This window comes from Octopus sinensis, linkage group LG1, assembly GCF_006345805.1.
Source record: "Octopus sinensis linkage group LG1, ASM634580v1, whole genome shotgun sequence".
Classification (NCBI taxonomy): Eukaryota; Metazoa; Mollusca; class Cephalopoda; order Octopoda; family Octopodidae; genus Octopus; species Octopus sinensis.
The window spans coordinates 23,322,315-23,348,329 of record NC_042997.1 but is presented as its reverse complement, the minus strand read 5'-3'; the positions used below and the strand labels follow the sequence as shown (position 1 = coordinate 23,348,329).

The 26,015-nt window shown below is 37.5% G+C and overlaps 2 protein-coding genes and 2 long non-coding RNA genes across 7 annotated transcripts in view; 3 read left to right on the top strand and 1 right to left on the bottom strand.

Moving 5' to 3' along the window:
- The window catches only part of LOC115219067 (N-fatty-acyl-amino acid synthase/hydrolase PM20D1.2-like), a 67,431-nt gene extending 66,358 nt beyond the window's left edge, over nt 1-1,073 (top strand). For 2 of the 4 annotated variants that reach the window (XM_036513112.1, XM_036513174.1), the window contains exon 11: nt 785-1,073. In XM_036513112.1, the coding sequence (XP_036369005.1) occupies nt 785-1,011 (227 nt within the window). In that variant the 3' untranslated portion in view covers nt 1,012-1,073. The remainder of the gene's footprint in view (nt 1-784) is intronic. The other 2 variants (XM_036513143.1, XM_036513211.1) reach the window with 2 other exon arrangements.
- Nucleotides 1,074-2,027: 954 nt separating this feature from the next.
- Nucleotides 2,028-6,072, top strand: LOC118767931. Its single transcript, XR_005003854.1, has 3 exons — nt 2,028-2,303; nt 2,998-3,001; nt 6,062-6,072. It is a non-coding gene; the product is annotated as an uncharacterized LOC118767931 (long non-coding RNA).
- On the bottom strand, nt 2,999-16,935 carry LOC118767943. The gene is made up of 3 exons (XR_005003861.1): nt 16,925-16,935; nt 4,609-4,613; nt 2,999-3,468 (listed from the first exon to the last, which is right to left on the bottom strand). It is a non-coding gene; the product is annotated as an uncharacterized LOC118767943 (long non-coding RNA).
- LOC115214054 (N-fatty-acyl-amino acid synthase/hydrolase PM20D1.2) overlaps nt 10,245-26,015 on the top strand; it is a 35,508-nt gene continuing 19,737 nt past the window's right edge. The window contains exons 1-4 of the mRNA XM_029783099.2: nt 10,245-10,672; nt 18,521-18,753; nt 23,153-23,239; nt 24,043-24,173. Coding sequence (XP_029638959.1) covers nt 10,408-10,672; nt 18,521-18,753; nt 23,153-23,239; nt 24,043-24,173 — 716 coding nt within the window. The 5' untranslated portion in view covers nt 10,245-10,407. The remainder of the gene's footprint in view (nt 10,673-18,520; nt 18,754-23,152; nt 23,240-24,042; nt 24,174-26,015) is intronic.

Below are 26,015 nucleotides of genomic sequence, written 5' to 3'. Positions count from 1 at the left end.
TAGCTTACAACGGGTACATCTTTTGGAATTTCTGCCTCCACCTTTTCTATAGATCAAGCAGAGCCATCTACTTGCTTCCTCCAGCTGTCCTAGAGGCCTTGGAAAAGGCCATTAGTGTTGCCCTTGTCCTTCTCATCTAACCATTTATAAAAACAACAACAAAAAAAGCAACATGTCCCTGATCAACAATCATACAACATTTACAGCAATCAAAAATCTTTCTTACTTTCCTGCAAAGGTGGTGACCAACTACAAAGAATACCCATTAGTTTTTTGTTCCTTGTTCATGATGGTGAATTTCTGCCTTTAACTATTGTTTTCAAAGGCTTGGATCTTATATTATGAATTAATATTGGATCCATCAGAAAGTTGAACAGGATGTTCTATTCTATCCAAAGTTTGGCTCAGGTTTGTCTTGCATTCAATTACTGTGAATTTCTAAAATGGTAATGGATCAGTAGAGTTGTTAGAACATTCAAGAAAATGCTTTTTACAATCTACATTAAAATCCTTACCAAACTCTTTTTTCCCTTTCATCTTTCTGGTACCAATAGAATAAATATCAGCCAAGTTGTAGGTTGATATGATTGACTGCTATGCTCTCAATTAATGGATATGTGCAATTGTCAAAATATCAAACAATTGACTCAATTTAATTACACTGGAACATAGGTAAATAAGACATTTGAATGAATTTAGTTGATTAAAGCACATTCTTTATATTGTATTCCATCTAAAAAAATCATATTTTTTATTTCTTCTAACGTCAACCTCTTTCTTTTAGGAGTGACAATCGGCAACACAGATACTCACCACTATAAACATTTGACAAAAAGTATCTATCGATTCATCCCTGCAGTTTTAACTCCAGAGACTGCAAATATGGTTCATGGAGATAATGAAAAGATATCAGTAAGGAATTATGAAAAAGTTGTCAATTTTTATCATCATGTAATTTTGAATTCAGATCGTGATAAAATGAATTTTATTAACAAACATGCTGAATTATAACAAAACATTTATTTTTGAAGCATTTCTTTTTAATAAACAACACAGATTTTCTGAAATAATAATGTTGTCTTTTTTACTTGTCTTTTTTATTATATTTTTAACCTTATGCTTTTTTTCTTTCTATCTTCATCATCATCAATATTTTCACTTATATATGTTCTATCTTTCCACAGAGTTAAATTTCCTATAGACATATAATTTTACTGTAAGTTAATGTAATATCTTGGTTTGGAAACTAATCAAGGGCGGAGGGCTAGCAAGATTGATATGGTTAATGTTCAGTTTGAAGATCTGTACATCAGTGTCTGTATGGAAAAATGTGTGTTGAGAGTGTAGGGAGAGTCCAGATGATTACATTTCTAGAGGAAAGACTAGTGTTCAGTGTTTAGTACAGAGTTCAAGATTTGAAACACAGTAAAGGAGGAAGAGAGAAAGGTGGGCAGAGTATGCAGTGAATTATTTCAGGAAAGCAGAAGCTGTTAAACTGGTGATAGAAGAGGCAAAGAAAGAAAAGTGTGCATAAATCAGCTCCTGGTTGTAGGATCTTGGTGAGTTAATCATTGTTAATTAGTCAAATAGTTGTCTTTTAGATGTATTCTACAATGATTAAGTGTGTGGTAGTAGCAAGACCATCTCATAAATTTTGTTTGTTTTTTAAGTTGTGTGTACTTTTTATATAAGGGGGACCCAGGATTGGAGTTGAAAGCTTTGCTGCTATTGATGATAGATAAGGTAAGTGAGAAAAGAAAAGGTAGTTATCCACTTACTACAGCTATTTTCCCAAATTAGCCTTCTATTTTCCTAAACAATTATACATTCATTGAACACAACAAATGAACTGGAAAAGCCAGTTCATATAGTAGTGGAAGAGATTTAAATTGTTAAAGGGAGAGAGGTAGAAGAATAAGACCAAAGGGCACCAAAAGGGAAGAGAATTTATGTGATGTAGTTATAACTGATATAACTATAGCTGAATTATACTTTTGTATAATCTGTATATATATAGAAAAGGCAGGATGTGTGTATGTGTGTGTGTACGTGAATGTAATTTATGCATGTCCACAAATTAGCACGCATGTTGCTCCAATTTTATGAGGACATTCATCACGACCCTAGCTATATTTTCGTCAACTTATTTTCCCAGAGGCACCAGTGAATAGCGGTAAAAATAAATTTTCAACCAAAACGTTTAACAATTTTCAACTTGGAGAACTCCACCATTGTTTGCAACAGGAGTTAAGTCTCCTTCTAGCAACGAATAAGTTTTTGTTAAGACTTTTGTTAAGTGTTTTGTCCATATACGGGCAACACACACACACACACACGAACATGTATGCAATAGGTGTACGGACATGTGTGTTTGTGTGTGTGTGTGTGTATACTTAAGACTTAGTTGTGATCTGAACATAACCGCTTCTGACACAGAGGATCGGGAGCCCTTTTGGGCATTCTATTTTCCTTGCTGTAAGGTTTCCTAACCCATGGGCAAAGGGGGTTAGATGATGGGAGTGGCGTTTTCAAAGGGCTGGCATGTGCAACCTGATAACCTCTGCTAGTCAAACTCCCAACCCATGTGCTCTTGTCACGACACTGATTCTGCAGTACTGGGTTGGGTATGAAAACCAATTTTAAAGTATAAATATAGATTTTTTGAATCAGTAATGTTGTGTTTGGTTAAGTCCTATTTGGGGTGAAAAATCAATAAACTAATTCCTTATGGGGTTTTCCATTCAATCAGGATGAAAAATCGATAAACTGATTTCTTATAGGATTTCCCAATAAAATTGGCTACACCCCATTTTCAACCATAACTTTTACCAATTTTGACATATTTTGTTCAAACTTGATGCTGGCGTTTCTTAGGACTCATGGGATCTTTGAATGCTTTAAGTTCTCCAAAACAAGAAAAAAAAAACAAAAACAATCGATAAGTGGAAAAATCAATAAACTGATTCCTTATGGGATTTCCCAATCAAATTGTCTTAGTTTGGTTTGAAACAAAGCACTTGATTAGCTTAATAATCCTAACATAATCTAGTATGCTAGATACTGCTAGTATGCTCTATTTCCTTTGTGTTCCACTAAGTCTATTTCCTCTTCTCATTTGACACATTCTATTGAAATGGTGATAATTTTGATAAATGAGGTATTTATGTTGTTTGGTATTTGATATATTACACGTGTGCCCACAAACATATGCACGCACACACACAAATACCCCACATCATCCTCATCACCATCATTATTGTTTAACGTCCGTTTTCTATGCTGGCAGGGGTTGGACGGTTTGAATGGGGGTTTAGGAAGCCAGGAGGCAGCACCAGGCTCCAATCTGATTTGGCAGTGTTTCTACAGCTTCCTAACGCCAACCACTCTCAGAGTGTAGTGGGTGCTAATGATTAACAAGCCATTTCGTGGAATAAGTTACTATAAACAATCACTCTTTTTTTTTTTTTACTCTTTTTACTTGTTTCAGTCATTTGACTGCGGCCATGCTGGAGCACCGCCTTTAGTCGAGCAAATCGACCCTGGGACTTATTCTTTGTAAGCCCAGTACTTATTCTATCGGTCTCTTTTGCCGAACCGCTAAGTTACGGGGACGTAAACACACCAGCATTGGTTGTCAAGCAATGCTAGGGGAACAAACACAGACACACAAACATATTCACACACACTTATATATATATACATATATACGACAGGCTTCTTTCAGTTTCCGTCTACCAAATCCACTCACAAGGCATTGGTCGGCCCGGGGCTATAGCAGAAGACACGTGCCCAAGATGCCACGCAGTGGGACTGAACCCAGAACCATGTGGTTGGTTAGCAAGCTACTTACCAAACAGCCACTCCTTTCTTTTTCTTTTTTTTTTTTAATGGGGGTGTATCCTAAATCAATGATGGAATAAATACTCCAAAATTAAGGTCATGTTTCACTCATAAAGCTAATGTGTTTATTAAACAACAGAAGCAAGTAACAGAATTTTAATTTTGAAATTAAAAAAAATATACTTGATAAGCTGATTAAATATTACCAAAGTTATATAAGATAATGAACAATATAAAATACAATGACACTACCTTTGCCCTCAACTGTTATTTATATCAATAGAGAATGATCAAAGTATAAGTGACAAACTGCCATTTAAAGTCTGAAGCGAGAAATTTCTAAATGAAAAGCAGCACATCTGAGCCATATGTATGTGATTGTTCGACTTTCTTTAAGGCATTTCAACCATCTCGTGTTTCAAGTTTTCCAGCCATGACCTCCCTGCTTTTTAAAAGCTATTCAACTATGACAGTCTACCTAGCTTAAAGCATTGCTTTTGTGAGCTTCTAGCTCTTTTGATAAAATTCTATATTAACGCCCTCCCGATTTTCACTAAGGAAAAGAAAAAAATAACTTGGATTTTTTGCGTGGAATCAAGTACCCTGACCTTCTAATATGCTGCAAATCCCTTATTTTCGTTCGGAATCATTGGAATTTTTTTTCGTTGAATGAATTCCTGTGACCTCCTAATATGCTACAAAACCCTTTTTGGGGTCCAAAAAATGGGGTGGGGTGAAAAGATCAATGGGGGTCGGGGGAGAAATTACCGAGGCTTCCACCCCATCCCATCCCATTTTTTGGACTCCAAAAAGGGTTTTGTAGCATATTAGGAGGTCACAGGAATTCATTCATTGAAAAAAAAATTTCCAATGATTCAGGGAGGGGCTCACTCCCCTTTTTTCCGAACCAAAATAATGGATTTGCAGCATATTAGGAGGTCAAGGTACTTGATTCCAAGCAAAATATCTGAGTTTTTTTTTTCCTTGGTGAAAATCGTGTGGGTGTTAATATAGAAATTTACTGCTTTTTGTAACCACATTCCAATTGCGACCACGCATTTCTTTTAAGAATCTCAATTGTGAACTTTCGAGTTCCGAATATGACCATCACGTCTTTTTTAAGTTAAAATCTCCTCATGTCACATCCTACCATTTCTGACCCCTTTTAAAAGGATGCATTAGATAATGGTAGTCTGAGATACACGATGTCTGAAAAACAAAAGATAGAATGCTTTTGATAATTAGTTTGCTAAATTAACCTTAATTGGGGATCTTTTTTCTTTTGAACGGTACATGTCAACACAATTTCTAGTTAACTAAACACTTTAAAACTTCGTATACCGGTAGAATGTGTCAAAATAAAACATTTTTTTCTCTTGGCTTTCTTGAGAAAATTGTAATTTGTTTGTTTAACGTAGTTTGATTTTTTGAATTTTAACCAATGAATCGCCTCTAGTGAGCTAAAATCATTTGCTGCGTCTAAAACAGAGACAACATCCTGTCACTAACCCTAACCCTCACCCTCACCCTAAATTTTAGCCTTTCGATTTTTTTTCCTTAATTGTTAAATTAATTTAATTGTTACGCGTGTGTCTAAAATTATTCGTTTTGTTTTTGTTTTGAGTTTTTGCTTTGGTTTTAGCTTTTCGTTATGTATACGTACGGAAAGCGTGTGTATAAAATAATAGAATTATTTTGTTTGTTAATTGTTTAAATTATTTTCTATTGCTTTCGTTTTTTTTTCTTAATTGTTATCCTTAAATTAATTTAACAATGAAGAAAAAAAAAACCCGAAAGGCTAAAATTTAGGGTTAGGGTGAGGGTTAGGGTTATTGACAGGATGTTGTCTCAGTTTTAGACGCAGCAAATGATTTTAGCCCAATTAGAGGCAATTGATTGGTTAAAGTTCGAAAAATTAAACTACGTTAAACAAACGAATTACAATTTTATCAAGAAAGCCAAGAGGAAAAACATGTTTTATTTTGACACATTCTACCAGTATATGAAGTTTTAAAGTGTTTAGTTAACTAGAAATTGTGTTGACATGTGCCGTTCAAAAGGAAAAGATCCCTAAGGAGTAAAAGATATATTTTCAACATAATACGATTGCCTGAAAAATAAAAGATGGAATAGTCATGGATGGAGGCCTTTGATCATAGATAGATCTACAGGATCGCGCTAACCTGGGGCTAAATAACATCAATGATTGATTTCATCCCAGCCAACAAAGAATTTTCGACAGCAGTGTTTTTCAATCCCCCATCCATTTTTTTTTACCTATGGACTCCTTTGATTCCTATTTTACTCGGGTGAATCCTCTCGGCCATTAGACGTTAATAAAATCCTATTACATTTCTATAATTAAATATTCCTGGGAATTGTATTAAAAAGATGAAAATATTTGGTGTATTGTTGAAGTATAAACAATTTATTCCTCGTAAATTTTTACAAAATCTGATATGAACTCCGGTTGAGAACCACTGCTTCACACCAATGGTTCTTCACCCCTTCTTTTGGATTTGTAGCACTCCTTTTAAAATTGCCTAGCGCCCACCTAAGTGGCGAATGAGGTATCACGACTAAACTAACTTTAACATGGATGATCATTTATATATCTGTATATATAAAGCTGAAGTTGTCTGTGTATGGCAGGTTCGGTAGCCTTCAACTATCACTATCTCCTCCGAGACCCTGCGGTGCAAATTGACCAAAATTGAGAGTATGATAGAAGAAGGCTTGCTCTTTCTTCCGTAGAAGAAAAAGTGGCGTCTCTTCCCTCCCACATCCATGATACCAACCATGCTCTCTGGCTTTTCAACTCTTTCACCTTTCCTCCCGGCTCCTCCAAAATCCTTTTTACTATGGACATCTATAGCCTCTATACCGTTATCCCTCACCACGAAGGACTGCGGGCACTTCAACACTTTCTCGAACTCCGCCCCAACCCTGAACCTGACACCTCCACACTCATTTGTCTGGCCGAACTTGTCCTTACTCTCAACTGCTTCTCGTTCACGGGCGAGTTCTACCAACAAGTCTCGGGAGTGGCCATGGGAACGCGAATGGGCCCCAACTATGCGAACCTGTTTGTTGGCTATGTTGAGGCCCAAATATTCTCTAATTTCACTGGTCCCACTCCTGACCTATACGGTCGTTACATTGACGACATTATCGGTGCCACCTCACTCTCCCGTGAACATCTAGATTCCTTCCTCTCTTTCGTTCAATCCTTCCATCCAGCCCTCCACTTCACCTCCACTATCTCCAACACCTCTGTCTCCTTCCTCGACATTTTGGTTAGCATTCATCACTCCACTCTTACCACCTCCATTCACTACAAACACACAGACTCACATTCATACCTCAACTTCTCTTCCTCCCACCCAAAACACACCAAGCTTTCCATCCTCTATTCCCAATTCCTCCGTCTACGTAGGCTCTGTAGTGATGACCATGACTTTGAGACTCAGTCTCAACGTATGGCTCACCACTTCATCCTACGTGGATACCCCCTCACCACTATCCACACCGCCCTTACCAGAGCACGTTCCGTAGACCGTGCATCTGCTCTCTCTTCCCGAACCCGCCCTGTAGTCTCCCGCCTCCCTTTTCCCCTCACTTACCACCCCACGACCCTACCTCTCCAACGCACCATTCTTCGAGCTTTCCGGCATCTCCAGTCCGACCCGTCCACTTCACACCTTTTCCCTAACCTACCCCTCCCCTCCTTCAAACGAGCCCATAACCTATGAGACCTTTTGGTCCATAGCTCCTTCCCTGACCCTACCTCCCAACCTGGCTCGTTCCCTGCTCCCGCCCACGTTGCCACACTTGCCCTTACCTCTCCAACACCACCCTCCTCACTGGCACCCATCATCGACCCTATCGCATCATCAACTCCTTCACCTGCACCTCCAGCAATATCATCTATTGTGTCTCTTGCTCTCTCTGCCATTCCCTGTACATCGGACAAACGGGACGCCGCTTGGCTGACCGGTTCGCGGAACACCTCCGTGACATCCGCCTTGCCAACGACACACCGGTCTCACGCCATTTCCGCTCCACCGGTCACTCCTTGCAACACCTGTCTGTGTTTGGTTTGTCCTTGCACAGAGGCCATCCGGATTCCTGTTTGCGCCGTGAACAGGAATTAATCTTCTCTCTTCGCTCTTTTACGCCATTTGGTCTCAACTCTCCCCCCTCCTCATCTAACCCCCTCTCCTCTCTCTACACTACACCATGCAACTTTACACATCACCCCTCCTCCTCCCCTCTCCCCCTCATCTCCTCTCTCTACACTACACCATACGACTTTACACATCACATCATATATACATACACACGTCCAGACCTCTCATACGCACTACATACTCTCTCATACACACACACACACACACACTCTTATGTTGGGGCGAGGTCATTTGACCCTGTTATCTCTCCTAATTTCGCTCTTGCGTCTCACGTTTGATCTTTGACTTCTGGCCGAAATCAGATCGCCATGTTGATTCGCTAGCCTCTGCGCGCATTTTTTTTCTCTCCTTGTTTCTTTCTGTGTTTCTTTTCTGTGTATCTTTCCGTTGAAGAGCGTAGGCTCGAAACGTAAAAGACTTGTTTTATTTATATTCCTGAGCGCCATACTAATACAATTGTTTGTTTGTATTCCACCTGCCTTCGTCTTTTGTTTATTTTCATAAAGCTTCCCGTTAAATTTTCTATAACAGGTCGAGCAGAGTTTAGAACATTGACCCTCATGCGGAGTTTAGAACATTGACCCTCATTCGGAGTTTAGAACATTGACCTCTGCGCTACATCGTCATTTGAACCTGCTAGAAATAGCAGCGAAATTATTATTTTGATGATTGACATCAGCTGGCTTCCTAAGTGTCTAAAAAGAAAAGACAAAAAAAGAAAAACCAACTCAACAGACTCCAGGGGAAGACCTATCTTTGTTACTAACAGATTTAGTAACTAATGCATTTGCTAACAATTATCTATTGCGAGGTGTTACTGTTATTATTTAGCCTGAGATTAGTTCTGATCCAGTTCGAATATGCCATTTTATTCTTCATTAAATGTATCCCCAGGTATCGGCAACTCGGGCAGTCGCCCGGGGTACCATGTGCTTTTTTAGTCTACATTTTCAGTTTTTCTCCTTGTGAAAGTTAAAAAAAAAAATTATACTAGGCGCAGGAGTAGCTTGTTTACCAACCACATGGTTTCAGGTTCAGTCCCACTGCGTGGCACCTTGCGCAAGTGTCTTCTACTATAGCCTCGGGCCGACCAAAGCCTTGTGAGTGGATTTGGTAGACGGAAACTGATAGAAGCCCGTCGTATATATATATATATATATATATATATATATATGTGTGTGTGTGTGTGTGTGTGTGTGTGTGTGTGTCTGTTTCTGTGTTTGACCCCCTAGCATTGCTTGACAACCGATGCTGGTGTGTTTATGTCCCCGTTACTTAGCGGTTCGGCAAAAGAGACCGATAGAATAAGTACTGGGCTTACAAAAGAATAAGTCTCGGGATCGAGTTGCTCGATTAAAGGCAGTGCTCCAGCATGGCCGCAGTAAAATGACTGAAACAACTAAAAGAGTAAATGCGCTGAAGTTCAGCTTGCCCGGGGCGCCAGCAAGCCGAGGGCCGGCCCCGCCTCAGACTTCGCTATCCAGTGTGACCTTTAAAAAAGAGTAGGTTGTGTTTGACGTGATACAATTTTTTAGATTAAAAAAGACGAGATGGTCTCAGCTGGAACGCTTTAAGAAAAGATGAAATAGTCACTTGGAACGCTGCTAAATGATGGGATAGCCACAGTTGGAACGCCTTTAGTGAAAGATAGGTATTTAGAAATACGCGGTGATTTTACACAAGCAAATGAATCGGACGTGTTGTTTTTCATTTCGAAAATGCATTAAACGAGATAACAGATATTGCGAGGTTTGTTGAGCCAAAAATTTCCAAGGACTGAAAATATCCCCTCGTTTCAAAACAAAGTATATTTTTGCAACACACAAATAAAACAATAAGTAACACAACACTGTCCCTAAATGGGAAGGTCCTCTAAAATAAGAGAATAGGTAAGAAGGGGGTTAAATATTTCGGTAGTGGAACGATATACGCGCAGGAAATTATCAAAAGGTTTTTGTGATTAATGTTACAAATGAAATCTTAATGAATCTGATGGGGTAAGTGTTGTAACTCAATACAATGTAGCAACATGTGTGAATATTTATCTATCAATTCTTGGCTCCCACCATTCTCCTGCAGGACAAGAATTAAAAAAATACAAAAATCTCAGCAGGATGTTTTGAAAAAGGTTTTTACATATATTTCTATTTTTAATTCCACCTTTAATCACAGATAGGTATTATACTTGTTTTTGAAACTCACTGAGTAGATGCCAAAATTGCTTTGTAATATTATCAGGCCTCACAATTAACCAACCAACCAACCATGTCCTCAAACATGGGTTAGGAAAAAAAAAATGCATATATAAATATAAAAAGTAAATCAATTGCATAACATTATTTTGCTTTAGCCTGGCTGCTTTCGCTTTGCTACAAACATGCTGAAACAAATTGTGATCTCCGTGTGTAGTACTGTGATAGCCGTTAGTATTGTCGTTTTAATTCGTACTTTTACCTTCACTGTAAGAACTGACATTGTTATTCCCTGTCAGAAAACAGCGGAACATTCGAAGATTGATGTTGGAACAAATCCACAAATAGTAGAAAACTTTCGTCAAGCCCTAAGATTTAAGACCATCGCTTGGAGTCCTGGTGTTTATGAAACTGAAGAACTAACCAAGTTACGTCTTTTTATTGAGCAAAGTATGTCCAATCTATATATATATTTTATTTATCCTACCTTTCAGCATTATGCAATGAATAATATTTTATGTTCAGTATATTTAATGACATTAATAAGTTAAGTGGAAGCTTTAATTCTTTGGTTTCTATGCAAAAGGTGTGTCTAAGTGGAAGCTTTAATTCTTTGGTTTCTATGCAAAAGGTGTGTCTAACTCATTCATATAATTATTTTAATACTGCTAGAGTTAGAGTCATTTATCTAAAACCACACTCATCCAGAATGTAAGCAGGTTCCAGGTGTTGTGACGGAGAAGCGCCATATTTTGTTTTGATGAGTGACAGTAAGCACCGACAATAAAATTCTCCGCAGAAAAATTTTTTTTTAATAATAATGAAATTATTGTAAACAGTGCTCAGGTGCAGCACAATTATCTTTATGGTGATACACATCATTCATCTATTGTATATATTTTGAAGAAGTAAGAAATCGGCAGTCCTGAAATATTGCCTAAGAAATTATTATATACAGAATTAAGGCGATGAGCTGGTAGAATCGTTAGCACACCAAGCAAAATGCTAAGCGATATTTTGTCCATCTTCAAGTTCTAATTCCTCCGAGGTTGACTTGGCTAGGGTCGATAAAATAAGTACCAGTCTCACACTGGTATCGATGAACTCGACTAGTCCCCTATCCCAAATTTCAGGCCTTGTGCTCGTAATTGAAAGGATTATATACATATTACGCTATAATAGTTACATTGTCCTCCGTGAAACGAATCTGTGACTTCGTCTCCGGATCCTACGTACAGGTAAAAACTGAAACATAATTGGCGGAGATCCAGATCAGGACACCCATATAAGTTGGATTTTCTCCGTTCTGACGGGGATTTTCCCAATTTTTTTCCCACTACGGCCTTTCAAATGAAAATTTGTTTGTTTGTTTTTTTTTTTTTGCACGACGCACTTTAAAAAAACCACGGGGAAGCATTTTTTTGATAGAAAAAAAAGAAATGAAAATATTTTAAAACGAAAAGGAGTGTGATTTAAGGGAGATTTAGCTGTTGTTTCTAGCACATCCAACCCACGATAACCTGGTACCGTCTTTGGTTTTCCTCCCCGCTGCATCAGGCGTATTCGTGTGTGTTCGTGCATGTGTAAGAAAAAAAACATATTTACTAAAAATATTGGAGAGCATGAGGTCATTGCTGGGGTTTATCCACAGTGCTTTAAAGAAGGCATGTAAAAGATGATTTATTATAATAGCATACTTTTCTGTTAGTAAATACAACTTATGCGTGCGCGCACACACACATTCATGGTCTCGATTGGTGCAGTTAAAAAATTAAATTGGTGAGGGTTAAAAATTTAAATTACAAATTTTTTGGCAATCTTTCGTCGCCTTTTTGGCAATCTTTCGTCTCTAGTAGACCTTTCCGTCGATTTCCGTAAAAAATTTTTTTTTTTTTACATATGGGCTTGCGGGAACTTTTGAAGTAATGAGAGCGAAAGAGACTAAGAGAAAGCGATTGTATAACGAGGGAAGTTCTTTTGAAGTTACCGTGCATGGGAGCATTGATGGACATGTGTGTTTGATGGGGTGTGGGAGACAGTATGTTGTGTAAGTGAAGTGCTTCTGTTAGTGTGTGTGAAGAGACAGAGTAATGTGTGAAAGAAAGAGATAACTGAAATTTTTTACTCGGTGTATGTGTATATGTATGTATATTACTTCAAAAGTTTCCGCAAGCCCATATGTAAAAAAAAAAAATTTTTTACGGAAATCGACGGAAAGGTCTACTAGAGACGAAAGATCGCCAATTTTTTTGTTGTTGCCTATATTACAGCCGTGGACCACCTGTACTTCTACATCATCATTTTGGGGAGAAAAATATTGAAAAACATCATGATTATGTGAGTGATGAAGGAACGAGGAAAGTGGTTGTGGGATGTGCTAGAAACAACAGCTAAATTTCCCTTAAATGACGGCGAACGTAAAGAATGTGGACCGCATCCCTTTTTGTGTTTTTTTACAGAAACCCCCCATTTTCGAGTATGGAGATTCTGATTCTGCAAAAAAAAAAAAAAAAAAAAAAAAAAAAAACGGCATTTAAAAATATTAATTCTCACACCACGTCCCATAATAGTTAGTTTTACGCGTATTTTAGGGTTGGGTTAGGGTTAGGGGTTATATTTTTTTTTAAATTGAAATTTTACAAAATTTTTTTTCAGAATCATAATCTTCGTATTTCAAAAAAAAAAAAAATGTCTGGAAAAAGTGAAAATTGAAGAATTGGGGTGATTAAAATTTTAAAATGCGGTTTTTTCTTTTTTCTTTTTTCTTTTTTTTCGCAAAATCAGTATCTCTGTACTCGAAAATTGGGGATTCTGTAAAAAAACAAAAATAAAACAAAAACAAAGTGTTGTGGTCCACATTCTGCCTTGACACATTTTCGTCAGAAAGTATTTTCGGAAAGACTTCCTCCCCACCTCATTTTCTCGCAGATTATTATTTTTTTTCCAAATCCCCACGTTTTCGGATACAGAGGTTCCGGAAAATTGCCAAAAATCGAAATTTTGAAAATTCTGTTCCCCCCATACCCCTCCCCCAATTTTTTGATTTTTCACTTTTTTCCGTAACCCTAGCCCTAAAACCCCAACCCAAACCCTAAAACCATAACTCTAACCCTAACCAGAAAAATTTTTGGAAATTTTTTTCAGAATCATAATCTCCATATTTTTCGGCATATTTTGAAGAAAAAAAAACAAGCAAAAAAGTTTTTTAAAGTTAAAAATGAAGAGAATAGCGGGGTGGTAATTTCAAAATGCTGATTTTTGCCAATTTTGTTGCAGATTCGTATTCTCCATAGCCGAAAAGGGGGGTTTGTGTAGACAAACAAATTTTTAAGGAGTGTTTTTTTTTGGTGGGGGGGGGGGCAGGAGGTACAAAGGAAGTCTTTCCGTATTTGGAATTTTCCAAATTCTTTTATATTAAAAACGTTTAGGGCCGTGATGAAAAAAAAAAATTGGAAAAATTCTCGTCAAAATAGAGAACTAAAAACTTCTACACAAAGTTCAATATTCATTCAGCTAAAAGGTTTAACGGAGTTTTCCGTGTCAACATCTCTCTCTCTCACATACACTCACGCAAAACCAAAGTTATCGTAGGTGCGCAAAATTATGCCGCACATTTTCATTTTCGATTCCTCAAATTTTGAAAGCATTTTTTAATGTTTTTGCATAATTTTACTGATCGCTTTTTCAAACACGATAGTTAAAAAGAGTAAAGTTAAAGTGGAGGTAAAAATTTATAAGATAGTAACAAGAGTACTCAGGGCAAACCTCCGCCAAGGCAACATCAACATCCTCTTAACGATTAGCTGGAGATAATTTTAAAAATTAGAATATCTGAAATAAACTCTACTGCTCTCACAAACGGGAATACTAAAAATGAATCCGACTGCTCTCAAAAATTAAGTTAATAAAAAAAAAAACTGGAAAAATAATAATCCAGATTCCTTGTCCGATACTGAATCGATCCCCAAATCTAATCAGCTCGTGCCAGTCACGAGGCCAAACATCCCTGAAAGTTTCATCCGCAACCATCCAGCAGTTCTTGAGATATCTTGTCCACGGACCATACAAACAAACGCGACCGAACAATACCTCCACCTTCGATAAGGCGGAGGTATAAATGGAACTTTGAAAGGCGAACGTCGGGTAAAATTGCAGATTAACACCCGCACGATTTTCACGAAGGAAAAAAAAAAAAAACTCGGATTTTTTGCGTGGAATCGAGTACCCTGACCTCCTAATATCCTGGAAATCCCATATTTTGTTTCGGAATTGGTCCGGAGGGGGGGGGGCGATTTTTCACCCAGAAAAGAAATGATTTTTTGCGTGGAATCAAGTACTGTGACCTCGTAATATGCTGTAAATCCCATATTTGGGTTCGGAAGGGGGGGGCTGCCACAGTACTTGATTCCACGCAAAAAATCATTTCTTTTTTGTGTGAAAATTCGGGGGGGGGGGGGGAGTTACCCCCCCACTCCGGACCAATTCCGAAACAAAATATGGGATTTCCAGCATATTAGGAGGTCGGGTACTTGATTCCACGCAAAAAATCCGAGTTATTTTTTTTTTCTTCGTGAAAATCGTGCGGGTGTTAATCTGTAATTTTACCGAACGTCGGACTTACGAAGCTCCACCAAGTTTGAATTTCTCCGTTTTGAGGGTGATTTTTCAGATTTTTTTTTCAAAGTGTCCTTGGAAATGCTTTAGACTATCTTTTTAGCAAACAAAAAATTACGATAAATGATGTTTGTTATTTGTTAAACCCCCATCTTCTCCCCGGACCGATTTTGGTCGATTTTGCGGGTACTACGCACTTAAAAACGGTAAAAAGAAGGAAAAAAAAAAGTAAATATTTTCAGACGAGAAGGTGTGTGATTTAAGGGAGATTTGGTTGTTATTTCTAGCATATCCCATGACCAGTAAGTGTTAGGGTTAATAAAAATCATAAATTTTCAAAAAAAATTGGTTAATGTTTACTTCAACACACACACAAAAAATAAACTTGTGTAAAAAATGTGTATTAAACAAATATGAAATCAAAAACTTGCGCTAACAAGCCGTGGGGAGGGGACTTTCAGAAAATTCCCAAAATCCGATTTTTTTCCCTCATAACTTTTAGGAAAATGGATATCTTTTAAAGTAATTTTATATAAATACCTTTCAAATGATTATAAAGAAATTTGTGGGGGGAGGGGGAATTTTCCAAAGTGGTGGGGAAGGACTTTTAAAGAGAAAGAAATTCATAAATTATTTTTTTACTTGAGTATAATGGAAAAAAGTTTGAAACCAAAAAGAAATTTAGATTCATTTAGAGTAATGGAAAAAGGTTTTTAAAAAGATTCCATGTATTAGGCGCAGGAGTGGCTGTGTGGTAAGTAGTTTGCTTACCAACCACATGGTTTCGGGTTCAGTCCCACTGCGTGGCATCTTGGGCAAGTGTCTTTTGCGGACCAATGCCTTGTGAGTGGATTTGGTAGATGGAAACTGAAAGAAGCCTGTCGTATATATGTATGTGTGTGTCTGTGTTTGTCCCCCTAGCATTGCTTGACAACCGATGCTGGTGGGTTTACGTCTCCGTCACCTAGCGGTTCAGCAAAATAGACTGATAGAATAAGTACTGGGCTTACAAAGAATAAGTCCCGGGGTTGATTTGCTCGACTAAAGGCAGTGCTCCAGCATGGCCACAGTCAAATGACTGAAACAAATAAAAGAATAAAAGAGAGTATGGTGATAGAAATAAATTCATAAATACGATGTTGAATATGGTTTCACTATGGAAAAATTTAAGGACGATTTAACTTTTGTTTTTAGCACATCTCCACTGTTGGGATCTTTTTTAAAACCTTTTTCTATAACTCAAACGAATAAATGATTGTAAAAAATCTTTTTCAAACGTTTTTCCATTACACTCTAGCAAAAAGATAATTTATGAATTTCCTTCTATTCGAAAGTCCTCTCCTCACCCCAACGGAAAAAATTTTCCTCCTCAAATATCATTATAATTGTTATTTATGCTGTTTGAAAAGTATTTACATAAAATTTCATTAAAAGATATCCATTTTCCTAAAAGTTATGAGGGGAAAAAATCGGATCGTGTGAATTTTCCGAAAGTCCTCTCCCCTCCCCTCGGTTTGTTGATGCAAATTTTTGTTTTCATATACATTTAATACACATTTTTTTTACACCTGTTTTTTAAAACTTGTTTTTTTCTTGTTTTGGTGGCTGAGTGTTAAAGTAAATATTAACCAAAAATTTAACAACACAAGTTCATGCTATGATTGGGGAGAAAATTTTCAAAAACATTAATACTTGTCAGAATGAGAAAGAAATGGGGAAGGTGGTCATGGGGTATGTTAGAAACAACAGCCAAATCTCTTTTTAATCACACACCCTTTCGTCTGAAAATATTTACTTTTTTTTTAACCAAAAAGGTCATTATACGTAGTGGCTACAAAATTGGTAGGATGGGGCTGCTAAAAAAAAAAGATCATTATTCACAAATCTCTTTTGCTTAAACAATATCTGAGAAAAACAGCACCATGGCACAATTCACTCTGCCAGAAACGACATACTGTACTGCTTGGCATTCATACAAGAAGTTCCAATACGAACATTTCAGAGTGTTTGAGTGTCAATCTGAGGGTATGTACCGAGAGCGATAAATATCAAACACCTAGCCAACATCATGATGTTTGGATTGATCACTAGTGATGGTGACATTATACCTCCAATCATCTTCTCACATGGCCTCAGACTCAACACGGAAGCCTACATCAAATGCGTGGAGGAGGTAATGCTGCCCTGGGTCAAGAGAGTGGCTGCTGGAAGACCATATGTCTGGCAACAGGACTCTGCACTATGTTACATAATCATGGCTGTCAGATAATTTCTGTGTCCACATCACCCCTAACATCTGGTCATCTAACTCCCCAGACTGCGACCCCCTTGATTATTATGTGTGGGGTGCAGTTGAGCGAGAGACAAACAAAACTTCTTGTAACACCGAAGATGAATTGAAAGCAAGGATTATGACAGCTTTCACCAACTTAAACAAGCAGACCATCCAGAAGAGTTGCAGGAGATTCCAAAGTTGTCTGGAAGCCGTAGTTGAAGCCAATGACGACTTTATTGAATAAATTTTCTCTTTGGTATTTCAGAATATTTTTATGTAATTTTGGTAAATATATTTGTTAAAATAAGATGTTAGTGTTGTTTTCATTTTTGCGTAATTTAGACAACAGTTTATTCACCACTTCCTCTATATATAGTCCTCTATATATAACTAGCAGTATCGCCCGGCGTTGCTCAGGTTTGTAAGGGAAATAACTATAAAGCATTTTTAGAGAGTTATAGCCAAAAAATAGCAAAAAATGCATTAAAAATGGAAAAATGCATTAAAAATCGTAGACTCATCGTAGATGCGCACTAATACTCAGACAGGCTCGATATGAATCACGACTATAAGATACCCGAATTTGGTTAAACTGCACCGCAAAATGTGGGAGTAGTTAGGAATCTAAATCGAAGGGGACAGACACTCACACAACTACAGTTTTATATATATAGATATAATCAATTTCTCTCCTCTACTGTCAACTTTACCCTGTCAAAGAATCCTGTCCAAAATGTTTGATTCTTTACTCAACACAGCAAGTTCACTGTACTCCTTTCATTAACTTTACTAGATAATACATGCCCTGTGGTGGCAGACCACCTTGGAATTTGTTTGATCATATCTGTATACATGTGTGTGTGTGTATGTATGTTTGTATGTATGTAATCATACTTAAAGCAACAGAAAGTGATTTGAATGAAATTTGACTCCTATTTCTATCCTGTAGAGACACCCTTGTGAGTTCACTTGCTCTTTAACCCTTTCGTTACTGTATTTATTTTGAAATGCTCTGTGTTTCTTTCAATTACTTTAAATATTACAAAGAAATTAGTAAAATAATTTGGTTATCATTCAGCTAGTGTTAGGAACATAAATTGTGACTAAGGTTTGATGGAAGATTTTGATTCAAAACTTATGAAAACAAGACATTTGCATTACAGAACCAGAGCCGATTTCAGCCGGGTTGGTAACGAAAGGGTTAATTCTGAGGTTGTCCCCATTGGTCTGAAGACATAGCATTTATGATCAGCCCCACTATTTTTTTTTATCTGCAATTGTTCTTTAATTACATTAACAGCTATGTGATCCTTTTCTATGAAGAACTGGTGTGGTTTGAAGGAAATTTCCTTCAAGCTAAGCATTATTTGATTACTATTTTAAGTTTATTTATATTTTGTATGTTTCAGCGTATCCAACTGTCCAAAAGTCACCGTTTGTAAAATATGAAGTTGTGGCTAATTACAGCCTACTGTATACAATTGAAGGAAGTGATAAAACTCTTACTCCCTATTTGCTGGGAGCACATTTAGATGTAGTTCCTGTTACAGAAGAAAACTGGAAATTTGATCCTTTTGCAGCTGAACTCCATGAGGGTTACATTTATGGTAGAGGTTCTATAGATGTCAAACTTGGTGTTATGGTATGTATTGGCAAATATAGTTTTGTTTTATTATGGTTTTATAGATTGCTTCCCTCTGTGCACATGTTTTTCTTACAGCGGTCATGTTAAGCACATCGATCTCAGAGAGACTGCAAAATCCACTGGCACAGTCCTTCCTCCAAACCAACAGAGTAAAAGACTAAAAAAAAAAGATAAATTATCAGTTCTTATCATCTCAGATATTCATTAAATATATTGCTTTATAAAGACCATCATTTTCACTTAAAACATTTATTTGCAACTAGCAGTACCCCACTGGAAATTCCAGTTATTTTATCAATTGTATGATAGAATTGTATATTTTTCTGAAACATTTGATTCTTGAGAGCGTGTAAAAATCCATATAGGTAGTATTAAAGTTGTAGGCTATCTGTCTGTCTATTCTACTTATGGTTCTGTCAATGTATGTATCTCTCTACTCTAACAATAATGATAAACATTTAAAGCAAATAACTAAAAATAAAACCTAAAGAATTGCAGTGCCCCAGCACAGCCTCAGCCACTGGGCTGCTATACATAAAAAGGTATAAGTAACATCCACAACTATTTGCAAAGGTTATTTCACTTAGATTTAAGTATCAGCCTTTCTCACTCCTATCTATCACTGAATCTATCAACAGATACATTGACAGATTGAAGATATAGAACCAGTTGAACATTAAAACCTTTAACCACAAATAAAGTTTTATTTTCAAAGTCTTTCACAATATTCATCATCATCATCATCATCATTGTTTAATGTATGCTTTCCATGCTGGTATGGGTTCGACAGTTTGACTGAGGACTAGCGAGCCAGGAGGCTGCACCAGGCTCCATTCTGATCTGGCAAAGTTTCTACAGCTGGATGCCCTTCCTAATGCCAACCACTGAGAGTATTGTGGGTACTTTTTACATGCCACCGACACAGGTGCCAGTTAGGTGGCACTGGCATCAGACATTACTACAATTTTGCTTGACTCAATAGGTCTTCTCAAGCACAGCATATCTCCAAAGGTTTTCGGTCACTTGTCATTGCCTTAGTGAGGCCCAATGTTCAAAGGTTGCACTTCACCACCTCATCCCTGGGTTCACCTATTCCACAGGTTCCTTCCACTGTTAGGTTGTGATACTTCTTTATACAGCTCTCCTCATCCATATGCAACACATGACCATACCAATGCAGTCGTCTCTCTTGCACAGCACATCTGATGCTCCTTATGCCCAACTTTTCTCTCAGGTCATTTACACTCTGTCTTATATGCACACTGACATTACTCATCCAGTGGAGCATACTAGCTTCATTTCTTTCAACCCTATGCATGTCTTCAGCAGTCACAGCTCATGTTTCATAGCCATGTAGCATGGCTGTTCACACACATGCATCATACAGTCTACCTTTCATTCTGTGCAAGAGACCCTTTGTCACCAGCAGAGGTAGGCGCTCCCTGAACTTTGCTCAGGCTATTCTTATTCTACTAGCTACGCTCTCAGAGCATCTACCCCGGCTACTGACTTGGTCACTTAGGTAACAGAAGCTATCAACTACTTGTAGCTTTTCTCCCTGGAATGTGACAAGCTGTTCTCTCCACAGAAGTTGTTCTCTGCACAGAATGTGACAGTAGCTGGAACAATGTAAGAAGGTACAAAGTAAACTACAAAAGGGAAAGAAAACAAAGCAGAGTTGCAGCTTTACCTTGTATTTCTATATTTTGGGGTCATGGCCCCTTCTTCAGGATATCAGGAAAAAGTGGTAGTTTGATAAAGCCGTTACTCAAATGTGTGAGAGAGGAAGGAGGATGGTGACATGTGCAGACTGGCGTTGCTATAGCAATCAGTCTGCTTCATGTAGTTACTTCATGTTGTTAATGGCTGGTCTCAGTGATTCTGAGATTGTTCCTGTAGCGTTGGGTGGCCTGATAGAAACTTTAAAATTCTGGGTTTGACACTTCTTTAGGTGTTTCTTTATTAAAGTGTCCATGTGTGTATGTTCTTTTATAAAGATGTGCAATTTCCTGGTGGTGCTCCCTATGTAGGCTGCCCACATTTACTGCAGACTACTCTGTATCCCACATAGGCCCTCAAGCATGTTTTTATGTTGTTGATGGGGCAATTAGTTAGTGTGCATCCCATCATGCTATCTGTGGTATTCTTCCTCAACAGAAATTTCTTCAGTGATGGACTGGTGTGCACCATCTGTATGTTGAGTCCCTCCCTGCGGATCGCATGTTTTATAGCTGCAGTTGTCCTGTTGTCAAAGTAAGGCAGTTTAAGAAAGTACTTTTTGAACTTGTGATTATGAACCTTCTTATGTGGTATACTTACTTTTGTGTTTTGTAGGTAGCCATTTAGCTACAGATCGTGTATAGCCATTGTTCGCTAAGTTCTTGTGGAACCTCTTGGTGTCCATAGCTTTGTCAGTAGTTTTGCTGCATCTGTTTCTTATGCATGCATGTGGTCTCATTTTGCACATATGCAGCTTTGGCTCTGGTGGGCAGGGTTGATTTGTAGTGTACAAACAGATTCCTACTGGCCACTTTTCTATAAAAATTTGAATAGATGGGACCCTCCTCTGTGATCTTGTTTTGGAAATCCAGCAGAGAAATGGTTCGAGACTAATCTGGATGTTCAATTTGAAATTTGATGTGTGGTTGTTGACATTGTCGAAAATTTGATGATGCCTCCTCCCAAGACAAGGTGAGCATCAGCACATTGTCAACATACCTTGAGAAAACGATGCATGAGTGGTGTTAAGTTCCTTGCATTCAAGTTGATCCATGTATGAGATGACCAGCAGGCCTGAGAGGCTAGATCCTTAGCCTCTCCAAATTACTTGCTAAACATATTGCTAATCCTCTCTTTACTGACAGTATGTTTGGATATGGTTTATATTGCTTTCACTAGCTAATTATCAACCCTTAGTTTTCTGAGTGACCACCAGACTATAGATCATCACACTCTATTTTATTTTATATTTTATTACAGAAATAGAAATTAGTTCAGCTATTTCTAGAAGAGCATGATGTCCTGTATGGTTTGATCTTAGATCCATTTTCCAGAAAAAAATATAATAATGAACAGGTAATGACATGAGTGTGGGATGACGTCAGCAGCCGGACGTCAGCAGCGGGGTGCGTTGACCGGAAGCTGGGGCAAGTGGAAGGGGTCAGCCGTCAAGCGTGTGCAGGGGGCGGAAGTTGACCTTTCCAACGTGGGTCGTGCTGGCAACAAGACGTGCGAGGAAGTCGCTAAAGGGTTTGGGGCTAGCAGCTGCTATTGTTAGTGTTCGGGTAGGGCTGTGAGGAAGGACCAGCCATCTCTGGAGGATCTCCGTCACCACGAAGAGAAGGTAGGTGCCTCTATATTCAAATCGCACACACTCACTACAATGAGTGCAGACTTTCTCAGCTGACAGGAGGTTACATTAGAAATTAATTTTTATTGACATGCATTGAGAAACCTAAATATATTGCTAGACACGTTTTTGAATTACAACAGTAAGCAACAGAGTCTTATGTTGGAGGATCATTGCAACAGATATACACTTCCCAAGTTAATGAATATCTTTCTATATGCAGTATTGCATTTAATGAAGTTACTGATCTTGCCAAGGATAAAGAGTCAACAGTGAAAACTTCACCGTTGTCAAAGGCACAATATCTTTTATGTTATGAAATCGATCAATGGAAATTGCAGATGTGTTACCAGTGCCGGTGGCATGTAAGAAAACCTTCCGTTTCGCGACTGTTGCCAGCACCGCCCTGTTTCGTGTCCGTTGCCAGCCTCGCCTGGCCCTCGTGCCGGTGGCACATAAAAAGCACCATCCGTTCGTGGCCGTTTGCCAGCTCTGTCTGGCACCTGTGCGGGTGGCACGTAAAAAGCACCCACTACACTCACGGAGTGGTTGGCATTAGGAAGGGCATCCAGCCGTGGAAACACTGCCAGATTTGACTGGGCCTGATGAAGCCTTCTGGCTTCACAGACCCCAGTAGAACCGTCCAACCCATGCTAGCATGGAAAATGGACGCTAAACGATGATGATGATGATGATGAATACCTTCTATAGAAACAAAAGATTTCCAGATAGAAGAAATTAAAACAGGAGGAAGAGGAAGTGAAGGGGAAGCAGGAGAGGATGTTCTTTTAGAAATCTGAATATATTATTTTGAGAAGAGAATGAAAGGGTTTAATCTTTTCAAATCCATATTTACTGAATGAACTTTTTATTGTTACTAAATTTAGCCAAAGCTAAAGTAATAGAGAAATGTTAAACTTGATTTTTGTTTTAGGTATTTCTAGTAGTTTTTATGTTAATGATAAGATATGGAAGTGGTTCTTGAAACAAAACTAAATTTTATTAAATGCAATTTTCATAAATATAAATTTCTTTTGTGTTTTTCAGGGTATCCTGGAGGCTTTGGAGCATGCTCTGAAATCAGGTTTTAAACCTAAAAGATCTTTCTTTGTTGCATTTGGACATGATGAAGAGGTGTGTATTTATCTTAATTGATAAATGAAAGGTATAAAATATTCCCTTCAGTAATTAAGCTTTTAATACCAACCCACCCAAAATTGCCTTTGGTTCCATGATACAAACTTTCCATTTTAAAGTGATTTAAGTTTAAATTTTCCATAAAAATTTCATGCTAATTTATGTTGCAAACACCAGCTTAATAAGGGAAAAGTTATTTCGCTAAATCCTTTGTTATTTTGAAAATTAATTAAAACAAAAGTTGTGTATTTCAATAGAAGTGCAGTAATGGAAGGGCTAATATTCTTCATATAGAAACAGCACAACTCTGGACTAAATTTCAGCTCTTACTACATTCAGAGTGCACTTCAATTTTTCTTGGGCCAATTATACAAGCACCAGTAATATACTGAAATTGACTCAATTTACTACAGCTACGTCCATACAATATTTGGCCATGTGTCTGAGTAAAAAAGCCGACATAGAAATGTTTTCAATTTAAAGTTGCACACATTGGGTTCCTTGATACCACTGATTTATGTCTTCAGCCTTACTAGATTATGTGCAGTATTCTACCAAATATCTTTTGTAGGTAAATAAGATGAAGATAGACAGATATATTTTAGTTATTCTGAAAAGCACATGACAGTGTGGCCTATATTGTTTTCATAAACATTATGGTATATATTGTCCAACAACATAATCACTAAAAACAACAACAAAAGACATGGCTTTATCAGATGATAATGATCTGTTTTTTTTTTTTATTTTACTGTGTTCTTTTTTAAACTAATTAATTCTATGATCATCTCACTATTTAGGTTTCAGGTTATGATGGAGCATTTCATATAGCTCGGACTCTTGAAAGACGAGGTGTTAAACTGGAGTTTCTGTTTGATGAAGGTCTCATGATAATCAAAGATTTTTTTAAAGGTTTGCCGCCTGTTGCTATGTAAGTTTATTTACAAATCATTCTTTATTTACCTATTTTTGAGGTAGTGTGTTACCTCAAAATATTTTAAATATTTGTTATTCTCAAAGATAGTATCATTGTCTGTTCATACTTGTGATTTGCATGCAGACAACTCAGGCATATTTCATCTTTTTCTCATTGTCAAACTCATGCTTATTGGCTCGTTCAACCACAACCAAAACAAGGCTTCCCACCACACATCCACACTGCACAACAATCTAGAACCCAATGGCACATTAAGTCAGCTAACTGGTTGGAAATCTACAAGTTTTATTCTATTGCTGATAATAAATATACTTCACCTGGCTCATCTGAGATAGCAAAGCAGGTAGCAGGAGCTGTCTGCTTATATATATCCCTTTAATCCTTCACTCAACCAAAATACATAGCACCAAATCCCAAAATAATTCAATTGTACTACAGCGATACAAGCAAATGAAAAAAAGAAACACCCTGTAAACATGGTAAAAACCTACCCTCTCCACAAGCTATGTTGCTTTTACTCACCACAGCAACTTATGCAAGACTCATCCAAAAAGTAAAATATGCTTTGGAGCAATGCACAGCATTCAAGCCCTCTAATCTTCTAAATTACAGTTTATTCTTCAGATTAATAGATCATTACCAACCTTGTGGAATCCTCAACATCATCATCCATCTAAATGTCTCCTTAAACAACAATCTTGTAGACTTTTATTACATTTATTGCTCATTTTCCTTTCAACTTTACAATGCACACACTCAGTAAAACTCCTCAAAATCTTTCTTTGTCCTCTCCCCCTGTCACACTAACACCAACTTATACCAAGTGCAAAAATGCTTCTGGTTACATTAGATCAATAAGGCCAAACCTTCTGACAATGATCAGTGCCATTATCCTCAAATGTTAACCCCTGTCCTCACCAAACCCTTCAATATTTGTCTTTCTGTAAGGATCCCAATATTTGGAAATATATAATAGTCCATCCAATGCTTAATAAGGGAAACCTCTCTGCATCTACAATATATCAACCTGCTGCTCTTTCAACATCTCAAAGATGATGAAAACAATCATTCTCTCTAAAAACTTGAATATCACTCAATCTTCAGTGATCTCCTATCCAGCTTTAGAGAACTAGATCTACTGGGACCAACTCCACTAAGTCACCAATGGTCACTCCTCCTCTTAGGAAGTTCAGTGAAAGCAATAAAGTTACACTTGACATCTACAAGTCCTCCAACTGTGTTCAATATTAAAAATTTTCTCTCTATGTTGCTTATTTTTATGCTTCATCTTTTTCTCATCTCTTGAAATGGAAGGTTCCCGTCAGCTTACACTATCACAGCATGCATTAAGGGGTTCTCTGTGAACTATGTTATATTGATATGAGTGTGCTCTAATGTTTGGTAAATCAAGACCTAGAAGATATCCTCTGATGAGAACATGACAACCTCATCTTATTCAGCAGTACCAAAACACAACCTCTGCTTATATTAAGAAAACAATCTTACCCTATTTCATCACAAATAACTTGCAAATAAAAACCTTCAAAATCACTGCAAATGCTTGAATTCCTGAACCTTTACAAAACACAACTCAGACCTATAATAGAGTAATATTCGCAAATATGGAACAGTATAACTAATACTATTCCTCCGAGTGGTTGTGTGGTAAGTTGCTTTTCTGCACGCCAAACTAATACACCTGCTTGTTGTTCAAGATTCACCCAGTTGATACAATCTGACTTGACTGAGCATACATCTTGTTTTGGGGTTGAAGTTGTTCGACTAAAATTCTTCACGGCTGCAATCTAATGACTGAAATCAGTGAAAAATAAAAAC